Source organism: Aythya marila (assembly GCF_965140915.1).
Source record: "Aythya marila genome assembly, chromosome: 6".
NCBI classification, from domain to species: domain Eukaryota; kingdom Metazoa; phylum Chordata; class Aves; order Anseriformes; family Anatidae; genus Aythya; species Aythya marila.
This window is the reverse complement of record NC_139047.1, coordinates 26,262,736-26,282,078: the sequence shown is the minus strand read 5'-3', so window position 1 is coordinate 26,282,078 and position 19,343 is coordinate 26,262,736. Positions and strand designations below refer to the sequence as shown.

Sequence of the window (19,343 nt, the reverse complement as noted above, 5' to 3'; positions counted from 1 at the left end):
AGATGGATTGCAGACACTTACAGCTGGATTTATTTTTGGATTACAGTTAAAAAAACAAACAAACAAACAAACAAACAAACCTCGAAGTCTGTAGTTTTAGCAAGTTGTGTGTTGTTTTTTTTTTTTTAATTTATTCTGACAGTAAATGTGATTTTGATTTACTTATGCTTTTAAGGAAGTGTTAGAAATTATGTAAATACACTTTTTAGTAGTTTCCAATAAACACTGTAGGTGTATGTATGCATACTTTTTCTGTACACATACAATTGTACAAAAAATTTTTTTCTAATGCTTCTGAATATATCTTGGTGTAGTTGTTTTAGCAGAGCTTCCAAAGTGAAGAAATTGCAGTTGCAATGTTTAAAAAACAAAACAAAACACAATCTTATCAAAATAAGCAAAGGTTAAAAAAAGGAAAAAAAAAAAAAAAAAAAAAAAAAGCTAGTACCTGCGATACCTTGAAGTGTATTATTTGATACTCATCGTTATGAGAGCATTTATGAATTTAATTTGTGCATTAGAAATTAAACACTGCATAAACTTCCTGCGTAAACACCCACTCAGAGCTCTTTTTGAATGATTTCCACAGCACTCAATGAGAATGTGACTCTATTCAAAGGGAAAAGGGGAGCTAAAATGTCTAATATATTTTAATTTGCTGTAGAACATAAAGTATGTGGGAGCAGACTTGTGTGAATTTGGGGGCATTGCACAATGCCAAGTACATCACTGATAAACAATAACCTCTCTTTTTAATATTTTAGCCGAGCTGGGAGACTACAACCATTCAGAAAACTTGCCAGGCTACCTCTCAGACTATTCTTTCATCCCTAGCCAGCCTCAAGACTTTGAAAAAGAAATAGCAAAATTACATCAGCAGCACATGTAAGGATTTACAGCAGAAGATATTGACTGACTTGGTCAAATCCTGACTGCTGGTGCTGTGCTATTACATAAAAACTGAGTATTTTGTCTTAAAGGTTTCTGTTAAAAAATTCTCTATGTGAATGTGATATTTTTTGTAGAATGTCTGTATAATAAGTACCATTGATGCTCTGCAGAGATGGAACGCATCTGTTAGAATAAGAGGGAATATTAGTGAGTAAATGAACATGGTAAAGGTGCACTGAAAATTGTGTGTGTATTACATAAGATATTAACTTAGCAGGATACAGTTACTTTAAAAGTGTTGTTCAGTTCTTGAGAATGCATAAAGGCCTTGTTTTCATGGTGCTCTTACCAGTACATTAGAGTCACTTCAGAAGTAAAAAACAAGTCCTTTTCTCCAATGTCTGGTCTTTCCTGTTCGCAATTCCTTGACTTTTTCCTAAAGAGGAAAAGGCAATGAAGCAATGGAAAATACATTTTTCTCAATGTGTAATGTTCAACAGTATTTCTTTCATTGATAGCTCCTTGGCATTTTAGAACTGAGACACTTTGTTCTTACAGTAAAATTTAACAAAAGATAAGCTATAGTTTAAAAACTACTGAATGTTGTTTTACATTTCAGTTAATGGCTTAGCAAATCCAGTTAAGTAGAGTAAATAAAATTCAAGTGGGTTGATGATAATTTAAAGTTTGAAGGTGAGTGTTACAGAGAGATTGCTATTATCAATGCAAAATACGGAACTGCAAAAGTAATTTCCAGATTCCAGAGCTTCACAGACATTTAAACAATACAACGCATTAGAAATAAAATAAAATTAAAAAAAAAAAAAGTGCATTTGCAGACAGTGTGTTGCAGTCTCTTTTCAAGACACTGGAAGCACCAGTTAAAATTCTTGGATTGCAGTCTGCTTATGGTGAGAAAGGAAATTGAGAATTCAGGGTGGGGGAAGAACTAGTAAAGCTGATGCATATTTTGTATTTGAGCTCAATAAAGAGCCTGATGTGGGGGGTATATTTGAATGTTTCTTATTTAGCTTCTTTCTTTCAGAGGGCTGTCTCCTGCAGAAGCAGAGTTCAATTATCTCAATACAGCACGTACCTTAGAACTTTATGGAGTTGAATTGCACTATGCAAGGGTAAGTTTGGATCAGCTAGTGTTGTAATGTAAAAGTGGATTCCTTGGATATTTATGTGGAAATATGTGTATTTTAGTGAGTCTTCCTGGCTTCTGTTTTCAGGAGAAAAAAATGAAATTATATTATAATCTGCTTAAATGCAATTTAGCAATTTCAGCAGCCACTATGATCTTAAAAGTGTTTTCCAACCTAAACTATTCAGTGATTACTTGTTTGCTTTAATTTGGGCTTAGTTTGTGTGTGTTATTGAGGTTCAACCTGAATGCCAGTTTGGTTGGTTACTGGTGAAAAAGAAAAATGTACTTGTTGAAACGTGCTTTTGATATTTAAGGATCTGTCATCTTTTAAGTATATTTTATTTGGTTCAGATTAGAACTGAGCTACGGATCATTATCTGTATATAATGTGATCTATTACGTAAGGTGAATGTACTATAATTTGATGTGATATGTAGTGCGTAACGTATATAATGTGAAGTGTAATGCGAAAACAAATCGCTACCTATCCTTCCGCTGTAAATTCAAAAATGAAATAGAGGTTAAAATTATGAAGGATATACATTTGAAACCAAGGCTTTTAAATGAAAAGTCTGGTCATGAAGAATAATTGAGTGTATGTGGAAACCTAGTAGCTTACTTCTTCGTAATAAGTACAGTGAAATAGTTTTATCTGGTAAAGCAGGTAGCTTGAGGTCTTGAAAGAACCTGCCATTACAGTGCTACCATTTCTCCAAAGACTGAATGTAATCGTTTTTAGTAAATAAGACAGCTCTTTTTTAAATATTCTTGTCTCACTCTCTCTAATGTTAGAGAAGTATGCAGCAGAATGTGATAAGTACTGCACTTCACTACTGTCTCTATCTTCCTATTTTTGCACCTGTGTTGAGAGACCTGTAGCAGGCATTTGATTAGAGTGCATAAATATTTGAGGGAAAATGTGCTGTTTAAATATGCTTACAATATTATTTGTTTTAGAATCTCTCCTCTCTGTGTTCTGAGATTGCAATTTCCTTTCAGGTAGGAATTTAAGTCGCTGGTTGCTTTTAGTATAGCAAACGCCAAGCCAGTCTATTAGCGCTCTTATTCATAATAAGCTGCTAAAATACTCTATATTGTTGTTTCTTCAACGTTGGAGGAAGATGGAAGATCTAACTTAGAAAATTAAAATTCTGTGGTAGTTTATAAAGGGCTTAGAGCAAACAAACGGGCTTGTTCGAATTAGGAGGGAATAATGTAATTCCTACTCATCTTACTAAAACACGTTTCCTTCCATGTAAATCAAGTTCTATTTTGCTATTGTGTTTTTTGTGTTTAGAGGGAGAGAGATGAGAATGAATATATATGAGATTTCAAAGATGTTTATATTGTTTTTCAAACCATTGTCTCTTTTCTCTTTTGAAGGATCAGAGCAACAATGAAATAATGATTGGAGTGATGTCAGGTGGAATACTAATTTTTAAGAACAGAGTACGAATTAACACCTTTCCATGGTAAGGATAACTGTTTAAACTAGTGCTTTTGTTTGGTATTTCAAAACATATTTTTACCACTGTCAGTGTCACATGCTCTAAAGAAGACTGAAACTTAATTATAATATCTCAAGGTGAAATGATTTACCTCATGCTGTGCAATGGGTAATTTATGATGGGTTTTTGTCCTGTTCTGCATGCTGTGCTGTTAAGTGATTGTGGTGCTAAATATAATTAATTTTAATACTTGTTTATGAGTTTGTAAGCATACTTTGTTTAATCAACTGTATAGCCAGTGTTATGGTAATGTCAACTTTATTCTAGGTTATTCTTTCAAGGGAACACTAAATTTACAAATCTTAACCTGAAAAGTGATTGCTGTGATCTGTTTCATCACATATAATTTAATTATGCTTCATGTATTAAATTTAGCTTAGATATATTATTTGAGGATAACTGAAGAGTAGCATTCAGAGATACTGTTTTCCCTTCATCCACAGATAGCCATTTTCACAATAAAGTTCAAAAAAGTGCATTTATTGAAGAAAAGGCTGTCACTTCTCTGAAGTAAAATAGATTGTAAAGCTGTTCTGTTATGTAAGCATGGAATTACCCTCAGTAAACAAGTTAACATGGTGAGATCATCAGTCTCTTGAATTGGGATCTTGTTTTTACTTATTCATCTCAGAAGGGGAAAGATCGAAGCGAAATCCTATTTTGTTACATCACACTAGTGCTTCACCCAAGTTTGTCAGCTTCCCCAAAGCCTTTTTTTGCATCCCTAAGAAGTAACTTCCCCTTAGCTTCCTTTGCCTGCTTTAATTTGCTCTTACAGTCCTTCTCACTACATACTTCCCTGTATATACTATAATCAAGATCTGAGTGGGCTGTCAGCCATATAAAATCATTGTAATAGACATGAGTTTACCAGGCACAAGTGCTTTTCGTATTAGAAAACATTTCACATTTTCATTTGCTGGTGATCTGTGTTCTTAGGCAATATAGCATTGGAATTTTCTGAAGTTCATCTTCATATAAACAGATTAAATTGATTACCCCAGCTGAAACTGGAAAAGCTTTTCTCTGAATTCCAGCTGATATGGGCACCTGAAATTCTTGTTTGATTGTTGTTTCCTCTTAGTGTATGGTAAGATCCATTACCTGCAGTCAGTGTTATTTTCACTTAGTAAGCTTTCTTGCAGACATTCAAAATGATAATGACATCTTTTCTTCAACCCACTGAACTTCTGAGACACTTGGGTTTTCAGTGTTAAGCTTAATCTCAAGTTTTGTTGTAGGATGTTATTTAATTTGGGGTTTACTGTGTTCAGAAGCAGTGTGAATGATCAAATTTTAGCAGATAAACACAATGAGCTATGGACAAAAGTATTCTCCACAGACAGATATAATTGAACACAGTAAACATGTTGCCTCTAAGCATTTAAAGAAAAGTAAGCCTGAGGCAAACACAGCGTTTACATTTTCAGTCTCCATGGTTAGTCTGGTAAATGAAAACTGGATCTTGCAATGTTAAGTCTGGAACTACTGTGATAGTCAGACCTACCTTTATAATAGCAACTTGTTCTAAGAAAGAAACCCTTCATTTCCAAGAGCTCTGAAGTGTTAGGGGTATTTCTGGGTTAAGGCTGCTTTATAAATGCAGTGTTGTAATAATCAGGATGTTTTTAATCCAGGCTGCTTTTACTGCTGTTTTTTGGGGAGGGAAACAGTAACAGTAGAAATAGGTTCTATACAGCATGCTAGTAAATTACTGAGTATGTACAATGTAAATCATAATTAAGCTGCAAGTCCCTACTGGAAGCTAGAGGTTTCTGTGAACTGTTTCATATCGTTTGCATGCTGGGGATGCTGATCTAAATTCTTAGTGTGGTTTGTGTGTGTGTAATTACCTAAACAGTTCTTCTTTGTATTCAGCCATATCAGCTGACATCAGGGTTATTAATTTCTTCCTGGGAAGGCTGTAGTACCAACATAATTGGTCTTTACAAAAGAAAAATAAATTGGGGAAAAAAAATACACCCTGCCCCCCACTTGTGTGCACATACACGGTTTCATCCTACCATAGGCTTTCTTTTGCTATGAGTAAAGGTCTGCAATGTCAGTTCTTACAGTATGGCTCAGTAATATGCCTCTTACCTTTCCAAAGGTCCACTCAATTTAATACTGTGTCTAAATTACATAATACAATCTTTATAAGCAGGGATTGTGGGGAGAAGAGAGGAGGGAGACTAGGCAAGTATAAGACAAAATCAAGGAGACTGCCTTTTATCTAGTCTATCCTAAGTTGATTTTCTTGTATTGTGGGTAGTTCCTCTTTTTCCCAAACCATGCTACCAGGTACAGAGAGCTGGGAATCCAGGGAGCAGATCTCCTTGAAGACCAAAGGAGGAAAGTGTTCAGTACCTGCCTTAGCCTGTCATTTGTTACTAGATACCTGCTGTACAGTGGAGATGCACTTCCCTTTGTCTCTCTCTTACTGAATGCTTCCCTGGAAAGCTTTCCCTTTTGAACATTGCCACTTTCAACTCCAGTTGAGCTTTGGCCTTCCTTGTTATATCCCTGAATGCCTAGGGAACACTTCTGTGTTCTTCCTTGGTAGTCTGAACCTGCTGCCACCTTCTGTATACTTCCCTTTTGTGTTTGAAGTTCCTCATCCAGCCAAGCTGGCCTCCTCCCGTGCCTGCTTGTACTCTAGCACATCAGAGTTGTTCTGCATCGAGATTGTCCGTGAAGGGTGACCTCCTTCCTCAGTTCCCATTCACTGCAAGACAACCTCCAAGGGATTTTGCCTACTGGAGTTCTGAGTTCAGGTGTCTCTTAGGGATTGAGTTAGACCTTATTGGTAAATGTTACAATTCTGAGTCTCTTCCTAGTGGTTTCAGGCTTAACAGCCAGCTGAGCTCACTCTGTTTGAATTATGGAGTAGGGTAAAAAAAAAAAAAAAAAAGGGGGGGGGGGAAGAGGGGGAGGAGTGTAGCTTTCACCTTTTCATTTTCTGTGAGTGATCAGAGGAAGTCATTTTCTTAGCAGAAGAGGAAAAAAGAGTAAATGATGGTAGAATAATTTGCATTTCTTTTCAGTCTGTTAGCATGCTAAGCAAATCTGATCTGCTGTAAAGCATGCACAGTTCAGTTTTTGAAAAAGATGTGTATTAAAATGTTCCTGAAATTGTATCGTACCCCAAAATTTTAGAAAATTGATCGTAACATGCTTTTGGTTATATTAGACTATTTAGGTAGTAGTTAACGTCTTTATGTATTTTCACAGTTGGAATGCTATGACTAGTGGCTATCCCATTCAGCAAATTTAGGACCTGTACCAAATTTAGGATCTTGTTTGTCATAGTTGCTAAGAAAATTGCTGCATTGCCAATGAAATTGTTTGATTTCAATAGATAAGTGGTAGCCCCTTTTACAGATCATGACAAGTTCCAATAGCAATGTTCTATTAATAATTAAAAAACAGCAACAACCACTCTGCCAAGAAAAAAAAAATCACAGGACAAAGTTATAACTTTTTTTCCTAATAGCACAATTAGGAAAGAAAAAAACAGATGCAAGCATAATTTAAAGGCGAATAACCATATACCTCCTTTATATTATTGTTGAGAGAGTTTCTCTCTACAGATTAGGACATCCACATTTGGTTCCTGCTGTGAATAACGTGCTGGAGAAAAATGTCTCCATTTGGCTATGTTAAGAAAATTTATATTTTTTATATATATATAATGTGCAATATATCTGCACAATCCACGTATTGTTTTTTTTTAAAGTATATAATTAGGTTATGGTGGAAATATGACTTGCCTTTTACCATTTAGCATAATTAGCTCTATACTGACCATCCAAAATTGTCTGGAATTATTGTCAGCATCTCACATGTTTATAGACGATCTACAAGATGAAAATATCTGTAGGCTGATTTTTCCTGTGATGCAATATTTTAAATGGCTTTTCCTGTTTACGGTGTGGTGGGCTTTTTTGCTGTTTTTGTTTCCCTTTTTGTTTGCCTTTTTTCCTTATCTTCATGCTTATATCTTGTCCCAGATATTTTACTGTTTAACAATTTCTGGTTATATCTTGAGATGAGGAAGAACATAGAGAAATAATGTCTTTCAGGAATCAGATGGAGTTGATAGGTTGTGTGTATGATTTTTGTTTTTAATTCTAAAGTATAACAAAAGAGGTCTCAAAAAAGAGGATTTCAGATTGGGATGACTTGAGGATAGAATAGCTCTTTGGGTTTAGGAGCTGGGAAAATACAAAATTGGGCAACTGCCTTACATTTAGGATAGAAATAAGTAAATTTGATAGGTAATTCAGATATATGGCTTACTAATTTCAAATAATACAAGTTATTTTATATAATCTTTAATCTCTTATTTCTGTCTATAGAAATTTCATGGTAATGAAATGAAATCTGTCCTCTAGAAAGTATATTTTCAGTAGGTATTTTTAAGCCTTTAACCATGATGCAGTACATTAAGTGTTTAAACATTCTGGTTTTATTTTTCATTTAGGTTGAAGATTGTAAAAATTTCTTTCAAGTGCAAGCAGTTTTTTATTCAACTTAGGAAGGAATTGGTGAGTACTGTTTTAAATTTGGTCTCGAAAATGAGCAATGAAATTTCTCAATACTGTCTGTATTTGATACTGTGTTGGTTCTTGGCTTTAACTACAATTAGAACTCCATTTTCATCCAATTCCTGGTTATTTTAGTTGTCAAATGGGCCATTACGATGTTTTATAAGACTTGTTTCATTTGGTTTGCCCAAATACTTAGTTTTACATTTGTATGCAGGGAATAATGATTGCTTATATAATGCAAAGGTTGAAAGTAAATCAATACTATATTTAAATTTCAGAAGAAAGCGAGTTAGAATTAAAGGCAATACTTAATGCTGCTTCACTTGTATATCTGCTTGTAAGTGTTTGATTAAAACATGCTGATTTGTATTATTCTGATTCAGTAATACAAGTCGGCTTTATTACTTATATTTAAATGCAAGAGACGAATGTCTTTGCAGTTTAAAATTACATATGGTAATTGTTTTCTGCATAATTCTCTATTTGTTAGAAGAAAATTGAAGCTTTATATGAAAAATATGTATGTTTTTCTACTTGTGGAGTTTGTTTGCTACCATATGAAGCACCACAGGACCATTGAGCATTTAATTTGGCAAGAAATGGATTGGTGCATGCCTCCAAGAGATAAGAATCTAAAGCCTTACAGACATATCACTGGGGGAAAAATTAATTAAAAATATGGCTATGTGATTAACTCATCAGATTAGTTAGAAGGTTTTGTACAGTTCTTACTTACAGCTGAAAAGATTTGAAGACCTAAAGTGCAGAGTTGCTAACTGGATAAAAAAAGAGGTTCTAGGGAGAAATGCATCCCTCAATGTTATAGGACTGTTCCAGATTCAGAGGCAATATGGTTAAACAACGAAAAGGGAAGGAGGAAACAGCTGTTACATCAGAACAGGCCAATGGCTTGTGACCAGCAAGAGCATTGAAACCAGGAGTTGAACTGAGTAAAAGGAGATCCTTTAGAAGGAGTCCTGGGAGTTTGAAGTTCTTCACAGATGGAACTGCCTAAATACAGACACGCCGTACATTAGCTGCCAGGAAAAGTTTGACACTTGTGCTTGGAGCAGCAGGAGTAGCTATCAGCCCAGAAGTATGGGAACAGGAGTTAGAGGGAATTAAACAAGCGTTTTGGAGAAATTGTGTGGAAAGAAGTGAACTTTGGCTATTACATTAAATAAATGGAAGTATCTCTTGATATAGGCAGAAAAATGGTAATGATGCAGAAAGGGGAAGGGGAGTATTTCATCATGGTGACACAGGATTTTTTTAATACCAGAGAGGAGCTACAGGCAAGTTCCCAAAGGCAAACTGATTTCTGGCAGCCCAATGATCAAATCATGTTTTGATATATAACTTTAATATGTAAAAAATTCTGCATATAATTGGAAGCAATATAAAGATAACTTCCATATCTTGTACTTTCTGTTGCTTTTTAATACCCTGCATATTGCTACTTGCACCAGAATGGGGTTGGTATATGCAACTAATGTCATTTCTCTTCTGAGATATCTTATCTAAGGCAACAAATTAAAAAGTCTCATACTGTTCTTCTTTATGTATCAGATGAAAATTGATGGCAAGAACTTCATTTTCATTCATTCCAAGTCATGAATATCTTAAGATCAAAGCTCAAATTTGGCTTCCAAAGAAGGCATACTTAAACTTTTTAATCACATCTAATATTAAAATTGTTATTTCCAGAGTTAGTTTCCCTGAGTAGACTCTTAGGATAAGATTCATCTCACCTACATTCAGCTTCAGTTAGGTTAAAAGGAACATACTTTCATAATATTTAGCCTACCAAAACTAATCATTAAACTTCCTCTGTAGTAACCAAGATACAGGCAAAGGGTGAAACTTGTTGCATGAATTGGAAGCATGTTTTAGGATGGGTTAAGTTGTTCTCTGGTGGTGTATAGTTGTTTTCCCTTTCCCTTCGTTTTTAACAATAAAGGGAGCCTAAATGGCTCCTTTCTGGTAGCAGAAACAAGGTGAAATAAGTCCGATTACACATTTTGTAAGTAAGATATTTCTGGTCTAGTACTTAGTGTTTATTTAAAAGCACGGGTTTACAGTATGGCAGTGAAAACACATTTGTGTCATGTTGATGGTATATTTCAAAGTTGTGTGTAAATATAAGATTTTACATCTAAACCATATTTATTCTAATGAAAAGCTGAGATGCTATATAGGATATTAAAATGCTGAACTTGGGAGAAAAAAATTCCAGTGTTTTTTCTGGACTGTATGGTTTTTGAGTAGTCTAAAATAGGTATTTTTCAAATACTGCTAATGAGTGTTCAGAGCTTTTAATTGCAATTGTCCTTGAAAGTGCAAGTGCCTTATCTTTTAATCACTTATTACGTTTATTCCCTGACTTGGCATTGCTTACAGGCATCGACATAAGTAAAGAATTATTTGACTACTTCTTAGTAGATTATATCTGTGTTCTAAATAAATCATTTACAGGAAGTGAGATGAAGCAGTTTGATGTCAAAGTGATTTTCCAGTGGTAGTATAATACATTCTTGAATGAAAGGTGGTTGTGTAGTCTGTCAAGTATATAACTGAAGCACGCACACACTGGAGTAGATTTTCTTTTCCATTTTGTTTAGGATTGGGGCAGGATGGGGTGGGGGTGGGAAGTGTTACACGTACAATTTCTTCACCCAGCAGTGGAAGCCCTCTAAGCCGTAACTGCAGTTGCTGTTTTCTACCCTGGGCTTTGCATCACTATATTTTTGCTTATTCAGCCTGTTCCTTACGCTGCTTCTCTTGCACACTTTGAAGCTGTTCAAGAATTATTCAGTATATATTAATTTCTTTAGATGTTTCCTGAAGTTTCTTCAGTGTTAGGTGATTGCACCTTTAGCTGCAGTAATGGCAACAGTCAGCATCAAATTTCTGATGCTGTCCAGCATACTTTAGTAGACTTTATTCTTGACAGCCAAATAAGCTGTTCAGCGTGTTCCTTTGTTCTTTTAGAGCCCAAATATCCACTGATAAATTACTTGAGTCTGTAACAAAACAGCATCATGGGTTTTGTCCCTGACAGAGACCTGGCTTCAGTGTATGAACAAAAATTTCCTTATTATACATCATGTTTGTGAAATTTGTGCCCCACCTGACTTTTAGAAAGAACTTGGGCGAGATTCACAAAGCGATATATGGGTTTATCTGCCAAAAGACATATTTGAACTGAAGTAACACCGGCTTTTGTTAGATGCCGAGCCGATTGTTTCCTAATCCTATCTAAGTTTTTGCCATTGGGTTGAATGAATAGCTGATACTACTGGCACAATCTGTGTTACATTTTAAGCTTTCACAGGACTTTTGTCTACTCTTTGTGGAGGAAGGAATATCTCAACTCTCTGGGGCATCTGCTTATAAAGTGCTAGTCTTTGTTCTCTCGGAGATGGGGGTGGGGAGTTACTGCTTTGTCCTGGGGTATTTCTTTGTTTAGGAAAAGGGAAGGAGACCCACTGGAGAATATTTTTTTTTTCTAATTCACTTTCTCTCCTGAGCAGTAAGAGATCTGCTTTTAAGTCCATACCTCAAATCAAGCAAAGGTGGGTTTGAATGAATGTTGCTACCCAAAGCAAATGTTCAGGGACTAAGCTGCTGTATGCAAGAGGGACAGCAACATCCATGCTGCTTTTATTTATTTATTTATTTTTTTGTCTTCTAATAAAAGGCCTCACAAACATGGTTTAGACTTCACTTTGTGCTTTTCTTTCCAGTGTTTCTTCTTAGATAGTATAGGTAACCTGACACACAGTGTGCATTTTAAAGGTTATGATTTAAATTAATTTACATGGTATTTGCCTCCCCTATGGTTTCATCTGCAGGCCCTGAGCCTCTGATCACCTGTATTGCATCCCAACTGCTTCCCTGTTCCCCCCCTGAGCAAGGTAACTGGTTTCCTCTCTCTAATAGGAACCACGGGCACAATTAGTGAGGTAGTTATTTCAGATGAGAATCCAACTGTGACTCCCTGAGGTAGTCTTCTAACACTGTCTCAACAGACCTACAACCCTGAAATATCTCTGACATCTCACAGAGCAGTCGGCATCTTCCCTGAGCCTCGCACTATAATGCAGCCCCTAAGAATGTTTTTATAACCCTTGTGTTATTTTAATGCTTTTGGCTGAATTACCAACATTAACAAACGTGGTCCTGGGACCTTGTTCTGAGCCCAAATTGATCCAGGCCTATTGTTCTTCAGGGAAAACCAGGGTAATTTGCTCTAAGCCCTGCTACCAGTCAGCAGAAGAACTGGGGCCTGCACCCTAGCAGCATCAGCAAAGATAAGTTTCAAGTGCCCAACTTACAGAGAACCTGCAAGGGCAGAGAGGAACAGCATTGGTGCGCTTAGAGACCCGTATCTTATATTCTTCTGTACCCTAAAGATTGATTCCTGGCTGTAGCTGAAATAAAGGGCAGGGTCTCAGAATCCTTTCTCTCTGCGCTGCAATGAAAGCTTTAGAAGCTATGAATAGAACTATTGTTAAGGTACCTTTAAAGCTCTAACACGCCAAGTTCCTGTGAAAGTGCTGTTTCGCATTACAATTAAGCTGATCTAGCTGCAGCTCCTTCTCATCATGCTTACCAGTTCCTCCTTCATGCTTCATGTCTGATGTGGTGATCAGATGGTGACATGAGAACTAGATCAGCTCATTCTCTGGAATATAAACTAGGGAGAACAGCAGGATTTTTTTTCCCCAACCCATAATTATAGTGCTTTAAGAGTGACATGAAAAATGCACGGTCATCAGTTCACATAACTTGTCAAACTCTCTTTTCCAAGAATGTAAAAAGCTGACAGAGCACTAGAATTTGCTATGTCATGAGAACTTTCTGTTGGGATCTGAAATCTTAGCTGGTTCATCCTTTGGATCTTGACAATGCAAGCCATAATTTATATAAAGATACTGTCTTGTAGGATAGAAATGTATTTTGCTTATAATGTTGGTATATATTTTGATTTTGGGGAAAGCCTTTTTTAACTGTACAGATCATGGACTTAATCTCTGCTATTTTGTTCATGACTTAATTTTGAAATACTTCTGTTAGCATGCCTAGAAAATACGGGGGATGGTGATATGTGGAAATTAGGAAGAACTGTAGATAATTCTTGTGAACTGATGTACATGATCAGTTTTTAGTTTATTGCCTATAATTTATTGAATTTCATCAGTAGATATTTAGAATTTGCTGTTTACTTTTAAAATCCGGTTTATTCTTTACTCTAAATTCATTGTGTGACAGAAAGCACAGTGTCTTTCTTAGCCATTAGTCCTACTGACTTCCCAGATACAACACTGCTTGAACAGTGCTGGGTCTGTGCCCCAGTATCTCAGCAAATCTGAAAGTGAGCAGTCCAGCAAAAATTAAAGTTAGTAAAGGGGTTTACTGCAAACTAAAAGCAATGAAAGTGTGCTAAATATTGCAGAAGATTTAGTAATGTGAAAAGAAAGCAGTGTGCTGATGTTTTTTGGCCTATAAAGTTTGTAATCAAGCTCCCTCAACAGGCAGAATGGCTGAGCTTGCTTTGCAACTTTGCTTGTCTTTTCTTTAGTAGGAACCCAATTTACTAATTTATTAATTGTTCTTGAGAATTAAATTCTTAATCTCAACTGTAGAAATCTTGAAGTGTTGCCTTTGAGTTCTCTGGTCACAGGAATTTATTGATGCAGTTTGGGTCCTGCCTTTTGAAACTGTTTCATCCCATCTAGACTTGTTTCAATACTAAACAGTATGTTAATCTTCGGACAGGCTCATTTAAAAAAAAAAAAGAAAATAAAATGGCTACAGACTTAAAAATGCCTTTAAAGAAAACTCTTAAGAGCCTTCCCCCCCTCCTTTTTTTAAAAAAAGAGCTTATAATATATAAAGTTAATGTAAAATTAGAGAACCTCTTCAAAAATAATATATTTTTAAATGCAAATTGTGTTTATTTCAAATGTAACTGTGAATAATTATCTGAAACCCTTTTTTTTTTTCCCACTTCTAGCATGAATCTAGAGAAACATTACTGGGTTTCAATATGGTGAACTACCGAGCGTGTAAGAATTTATGGAAAGCTTGTGTTGAACATCACACGTTCTTCCGTTTGGACAGACCGCTCCCCCCTCAGAAGAACTTTTTTGCACATTATTTCACTTTGGGTTCAAAGTTCCGGTACTGGTAAGTGCTGGTTTGTTTGAAATATATGGGAAAACATAAAAGAACAGGTGACTCATAAATAAACATAGGGAATTACCTAGAATTTAGGTTAAACAGTGTCATCATTCAAATGGCTTTTGAATCCTGCAACTGTTCCTCTCACTTCTTGGCATGAGTCAGTAATTTTCTGAAATAATTTGAAAATACAATAATTATATTAGCAGTTGTTATCAAGCTAATACTTTGTAGCTGTCTCACAGGCTGCATTTCTTTGCCTGCCTACCTGCTGGGTTATGTTTATCTTTTTTTTTTTCTTTCTAAAAAAACGTTGTTTCAGAACTTCAAAGTGTTTGGCCTGGTGTTTTTGAAAGCTGATGGATCTCAGATCCTGCATGCAGCAACAGCAACAAAACAGACCTAAATAAAGATCAAATAAAAATCAGTGAAGTGAAGCTTGTACAAGTAAAGCCCACTTAAGCAAGATGCATACAAATAAGCAACTAGATGAAGACAAAAGACATGTATGCTCTGCACCAAAAGCAGAAGTTTAGAAAATAAGGGTGGAATGAAATCCGTAATTTTTAAGGATGAAATTGATATAATAGGCAAAAAGCATGGAGGTACGAAGAATGACAGAGGCATAACTATAATTCCCAAATATGATTTGTATTGTAATGCCAGTGAATGGTATGGTTTTTCAAAATGTTTTATATTTTAAAAGAAAAAAAACAAGCTAAGTAAAGTAACTGGGTTAACTGTCTCTGCAAGTAAGGCAGAATGCCTATGGTTTAAATTGTGCCTAAACTAGGGAATAATGGAGCTACTACTAATCAGCTGTCTAGAATGGCAACAGTGTCTGTGACGTACAAAGGGAGATGATGAAAAGCTAGGAAGCACAATAATGGGCTATTTCTGTTACACTTGTGAATTGCATAAATGTATAAAAAGGAAAGTAATTGAGAGGCTAAATTTTATACCATCTGTTTCTTTGACCAGCGTTCACAGCATCCATTTGAGAAACAGCATTCTGCGATCCTGAACTGTATTTGAGACTTGTTTCAGTGTTACTGTCATGAATCTGGGGGAGCTTTTTCATTTCTGTAAAGATTCTGAATTTGAATCATCATGGTTGCTGCAGCAGAATAGCTCTTTGATGATGACATTCAACTTATGTTAATGTAAGATGAAAAGGGAAACTGTATAAAAATGAGGAAGGTCATTAAAGTTAATGAAGCAGCCAAAAGGCTAGAATTTCTGCACGTAGTTTGAGAGCTTGTTTAGAGACGGCATAATAGTAGTAACATTGCACACAAGGAGAGGTTAAGGGCACGGGGCTTGTTTAATCTGTTGAAGAGGAAGCTAAGGGAGGCTTTAGTAATAAGCCTAGAGCTAATTCAAGGTCAGTTTCAGAAATGATGGAACCAAACTTGTGCTGGTGATACAACAAGGACGTTACACATTTGCCTTGAAGATTCAAATTGGACGCATTTATTTGTTTTATTTTTTTTATTTTTTATTTTTGCTGGTTGAGTAGTTCATTACTGGAACAAGTTACCCAGAGAGGTTGTGGAATCTCTGTTTTTGGAAACTTTCAAAACTTGGCTAGACAAAACCCATGGCCAGACAAGATTTAGTGTTAGCAGGAGGTTAGACTAGAGCCTCCTAGCCAGCATTTCTGTAATTAAAATGAACTAATAAAATTCTGAACTGCCAGGGCTAGACAGAGTTATCTCCACTTTTGAAAGAAATCAGGGGTATGAAATTGATGAAGTATTAAATATTTTATGTAATTAGTTATCGGACTAAAAGGTTCTAATGCAGCAAATTTTAAAGCAAGTTTTAAAAAACAACAAAAACCCAACAGACTTCCAGGAGGGATCAAAAAGACTACTGATGAGAAAATCTGACTTCTGTACACTGTCCTTGTATTGTCAAAGTGGCACTCAGTGTGTTCCTTACCAACACCTAGTTGATGAAGTTAAGCTGCCAAACAGAGCATGGAGCTTTCTTGTATATTAGCAACTGATTTAACGAGGTGGGAAACAACAATTAGTTCCAATTTTCATAACGAAGGGAAGTTCCCAGTCATACGTGGTTTTGTAGTAAAAAGCTAAGATGACTAGAGAAAGATTCTTTGGTATGTCACAGTGAAGAATGAGTAGGCAATAAAACGGCAGCTAAAGTTGAACGTCCAAAAAATGCAAAATAACGTATATAGGGAGAGAGAGGAGGAACGTCAATTATATAAATAAGCTATTTCTGTCTTGAAGCTTTGTGTGTAGTTCTCTGAAAACATTGAATGAATTATTAGTAGGAGGCAGTGCAAATACAGTGTTAGATTTCTTGGAAAGGAAAAAAAAAGCTACAGCAAAAAAGGTTTGTGTTTTGTTACTGTTGTATTTTGTTTTGTAATTCTGTTTAAGTAGAATTTCCCATGCTTCAGTTGTTCCCACTACCTCTTGTCCTGAAAAGAGTGTGTTTGTTGTCTTTACTCCCCCAGTACTCGTTTATTTACACAAGTTGATTTGATTCTTCTGAGCCTTCTCTTCTTGAGGTTGAACAGCCTGTTCTCTTAGCCTCACCATGCATCAGATGCTCCAGACCTTTAAATGCCTTCGTGACCCCATTGCTTGACTCACTCCAGTATGTCTGTGTGTCTCTTGTCCCGGGGAGCCCAGAAGCGGACACATCTCTCCAGATGTGGTCTCACCAGTGTGGAGTAAACCCGCTTTCCAGCCAGTTGGCCCCTGGTCTGTTGCAGGGGTCGTTCCTTGCCAGGTGCAGGTCATTGCATTTCTCTCTACTGAATTTCATGAGGTTCCTGTTGGCCCATTTCTCCATCCTTTACACGTTCATTAGGTGGATTCTGAAATTCTTTCCAAAGTATGTTGTGGAGCCTAGAAAACTAAATGAATTCCAAAAAGCACATAGAAAACAGATGGAAGGTCTTGCTCCCAATCACAACACAGACCAACCAGTATCAGACTTGGAAGGTCCCCTGTCTGGACTGGAGTATATATGGAGAGATATATGAAGCTGGAGTATATATGGGGAGAGAAATCTTTTGTTTGACTCGTTCTTTACACTCTTTCCCTAAAAACAGCTGCTACTGGGCATTGCCTTGGGTAGAGGGATATTTCTACCTAGCTCCGGTTTCTAATTCTGGCTTTTATATCTGGTGTACAAGATTCAAACCTAAAGTGCTTACCATCTGATTTCCTAATTATATTGTATTTAATGCTGTATTGGGTCTGTAATGTGGATATGAAAAAGACTAATTATTCTTTGATGTCATATCAATGTAAATGTCCCTTTAACGGACAGAGAAGAGCAGCGATGTAATTTTGCTATCCTTTTAGGTTGTGTATATGCATTCTCTGGCTGTGTCATGATATGAAGTAATAAAGGAGAAAGTGGTTACAAGGAGAGTTTTTGCTGGACCCTAGACACCAATGCTTAACTTCTGATAGACGCTAACACTGCATTGTTTTCCAGAACAAATTACGAAATATGAGGGATTTGACACAGAACATCTGGTCTTAAATGAAGAGTCAGCAAGTTCCAAGTTCTTAGTTTGTATTTGATAAATTGTGTAGCAGAATAGAATCCTGATGTGCTTATCTAATTTCTTAATGATATTTTGCTAAACTAAGTAGCAACTAAGTTTTTGACAATTCAGGGAAGAGTTTAGGAGAAGTACAGAGGAGATGCCATTACTTTTCATTGTGGCTATGACAGGAAAGATTATAGTCTGGAGTGTTATCCAAAAGATATAAGCAGAACTTGCTTGTTGCTTTGGATAGAAGAAGGATGAAAAGAGAAGGCTTTGTTATGCCTAATGTTAATTGGTCTTTGTTACAGCTACACTCTAATGTGAAAGAAGACTTATACTTACCCAACTGTTGTCTAAACTGGGACTGTATTGATGTTAGTGTGATTGCTTGAGCATGACTGGAAGTAGAATTTAGGACTTTTTGTTGAGATGGTTCAGTTTTAAGCAGGAAAATGTTATCCTAACTTGGTGGCATGTAATATTTCTTGTTTTGTTTTCTAGTGGGAGAACAGAGGTCCAGTCTGTACAGTATGGTAAAGAAAGAGCAAACAAAGACAGAGTATTCGCAAGGTAAGCAATTAACATTGGATCAGTACTGGATCAGTAAATCTTCTGTTTATACCTTCTAAGATGTTATGGTGTCATTGTTTGCTGGTTTAAAACACGTAAAATAGAGTAACCTTTATTCACTGTTGCTGGTGGCAAGACTTAACGATCAAAGAGGTTAACGTTGATGTGGGAGGATGTCTTTGGGACAGACAAGTGGAAGGGAATCTCGTGTCAAGACAATCAGTAAGAGTATTCTTTAATATTTCCTAATTTTATGTATTTTCAGAGAAAATGAGAATGGCCTTCCATCTGAGTAGTTTGTAGTTATGTCTATTAGCCCTTTTTATACTGTCTTTATTGCAAAGAATGATTTTAACTGTTCTATTAAAACATTGAGTTAGTGGGTATGTTTCATCCCTGGTATTTCAACCTCTAACACAGTACTTGCATACTTCCTTTAGAAGAAGTTGTGGTGGATGTCTGTCTCGATGAGAACAGTTTTATCACTGTAGTCCCAATAAGGTACTTTAGGATGAAAATTTAGACTGAGTGCACTGCTTCTGAAGCTGTCACAGAGTAGCTGGCTAACCACAGAAGCTGTTGTTTGTGTGTTTCAGGTTCCAGAGGGGATTAGTGATTAGGAGAAAGCAGTTGAGACATAGATTTAGTTATTCATTCAAAAATTAGGATGCAGTGTTCAAAGACAGAAGTGTTGCTGCATCTGTTTGGCAATAGACTCTGATCATTAATATAAAGAATCCTTATGAGCAGGGAGCATCCTCTGTGTGTGCTTTTTATCTGCTTACGCTTTTACCGAGCGGGGGAATGTCTTTTAACATAGTTACCCTCTAAGGAACTCAAGTTTATGCTCACAGACTTTAAGTATCAAGCTCAGCAGTCTTTCTGAAGTATTTGCAAATACTGTTTTTCAGAGCATTGATAGATTCTGCCTCAACCCTCCACCCCGTCCC

The 19,343-nt window shown here is 36.2% G+C and overlaps 1 protein-coding gene across 4 annotated transcripts in view; it reads left to right on the top strand.

The window, feature by feature from the left end:
• Positions 1-19,343, top strand: part of PTPN4 (protein tyrosine phosphatase non-receptor type 4) — a 112,952-nt gene that overhangs the window by 56,522 nt on the left and 37,087 nt on the right. For 3 of the 4 annotated variants that reach the window (XR_014317780.1, XM_082763458.1, XM_082763457.1), the window contains exons 8-14: positions 765-885; positions 1,937-2,024; positions 2,999-3,040; positions 3,425-3,513; positions 8,033-8,096; positions 14,119-14,291; positions 18,325-18,393. Coding sequence is in view for 3 of the 4 variants with exons in the window: in XM_082763458.1 (XP_082619584.1) it covers positions 765-885; positions 1,937-2,024; positions 2,999-3,040; positions 3,425-3,513; positions 8,033-8,096; positions 14,119-14,291; positions 18,325-18,393 (646 nt within the window). In the remaining variant the exon portion in view is untranslated. The remainder of the gene's footprint in view (positions 1-764; positions 886-1,936; positions 2,025-2,998; positions 3,041-3,424; positions 3,514-8,032; positions 8,097-14,118; positions 14,292-18,324; positions 18,394-19,343) is intronic. The other variant, XM_082763459.1, reaches the window with a different exon arrangement.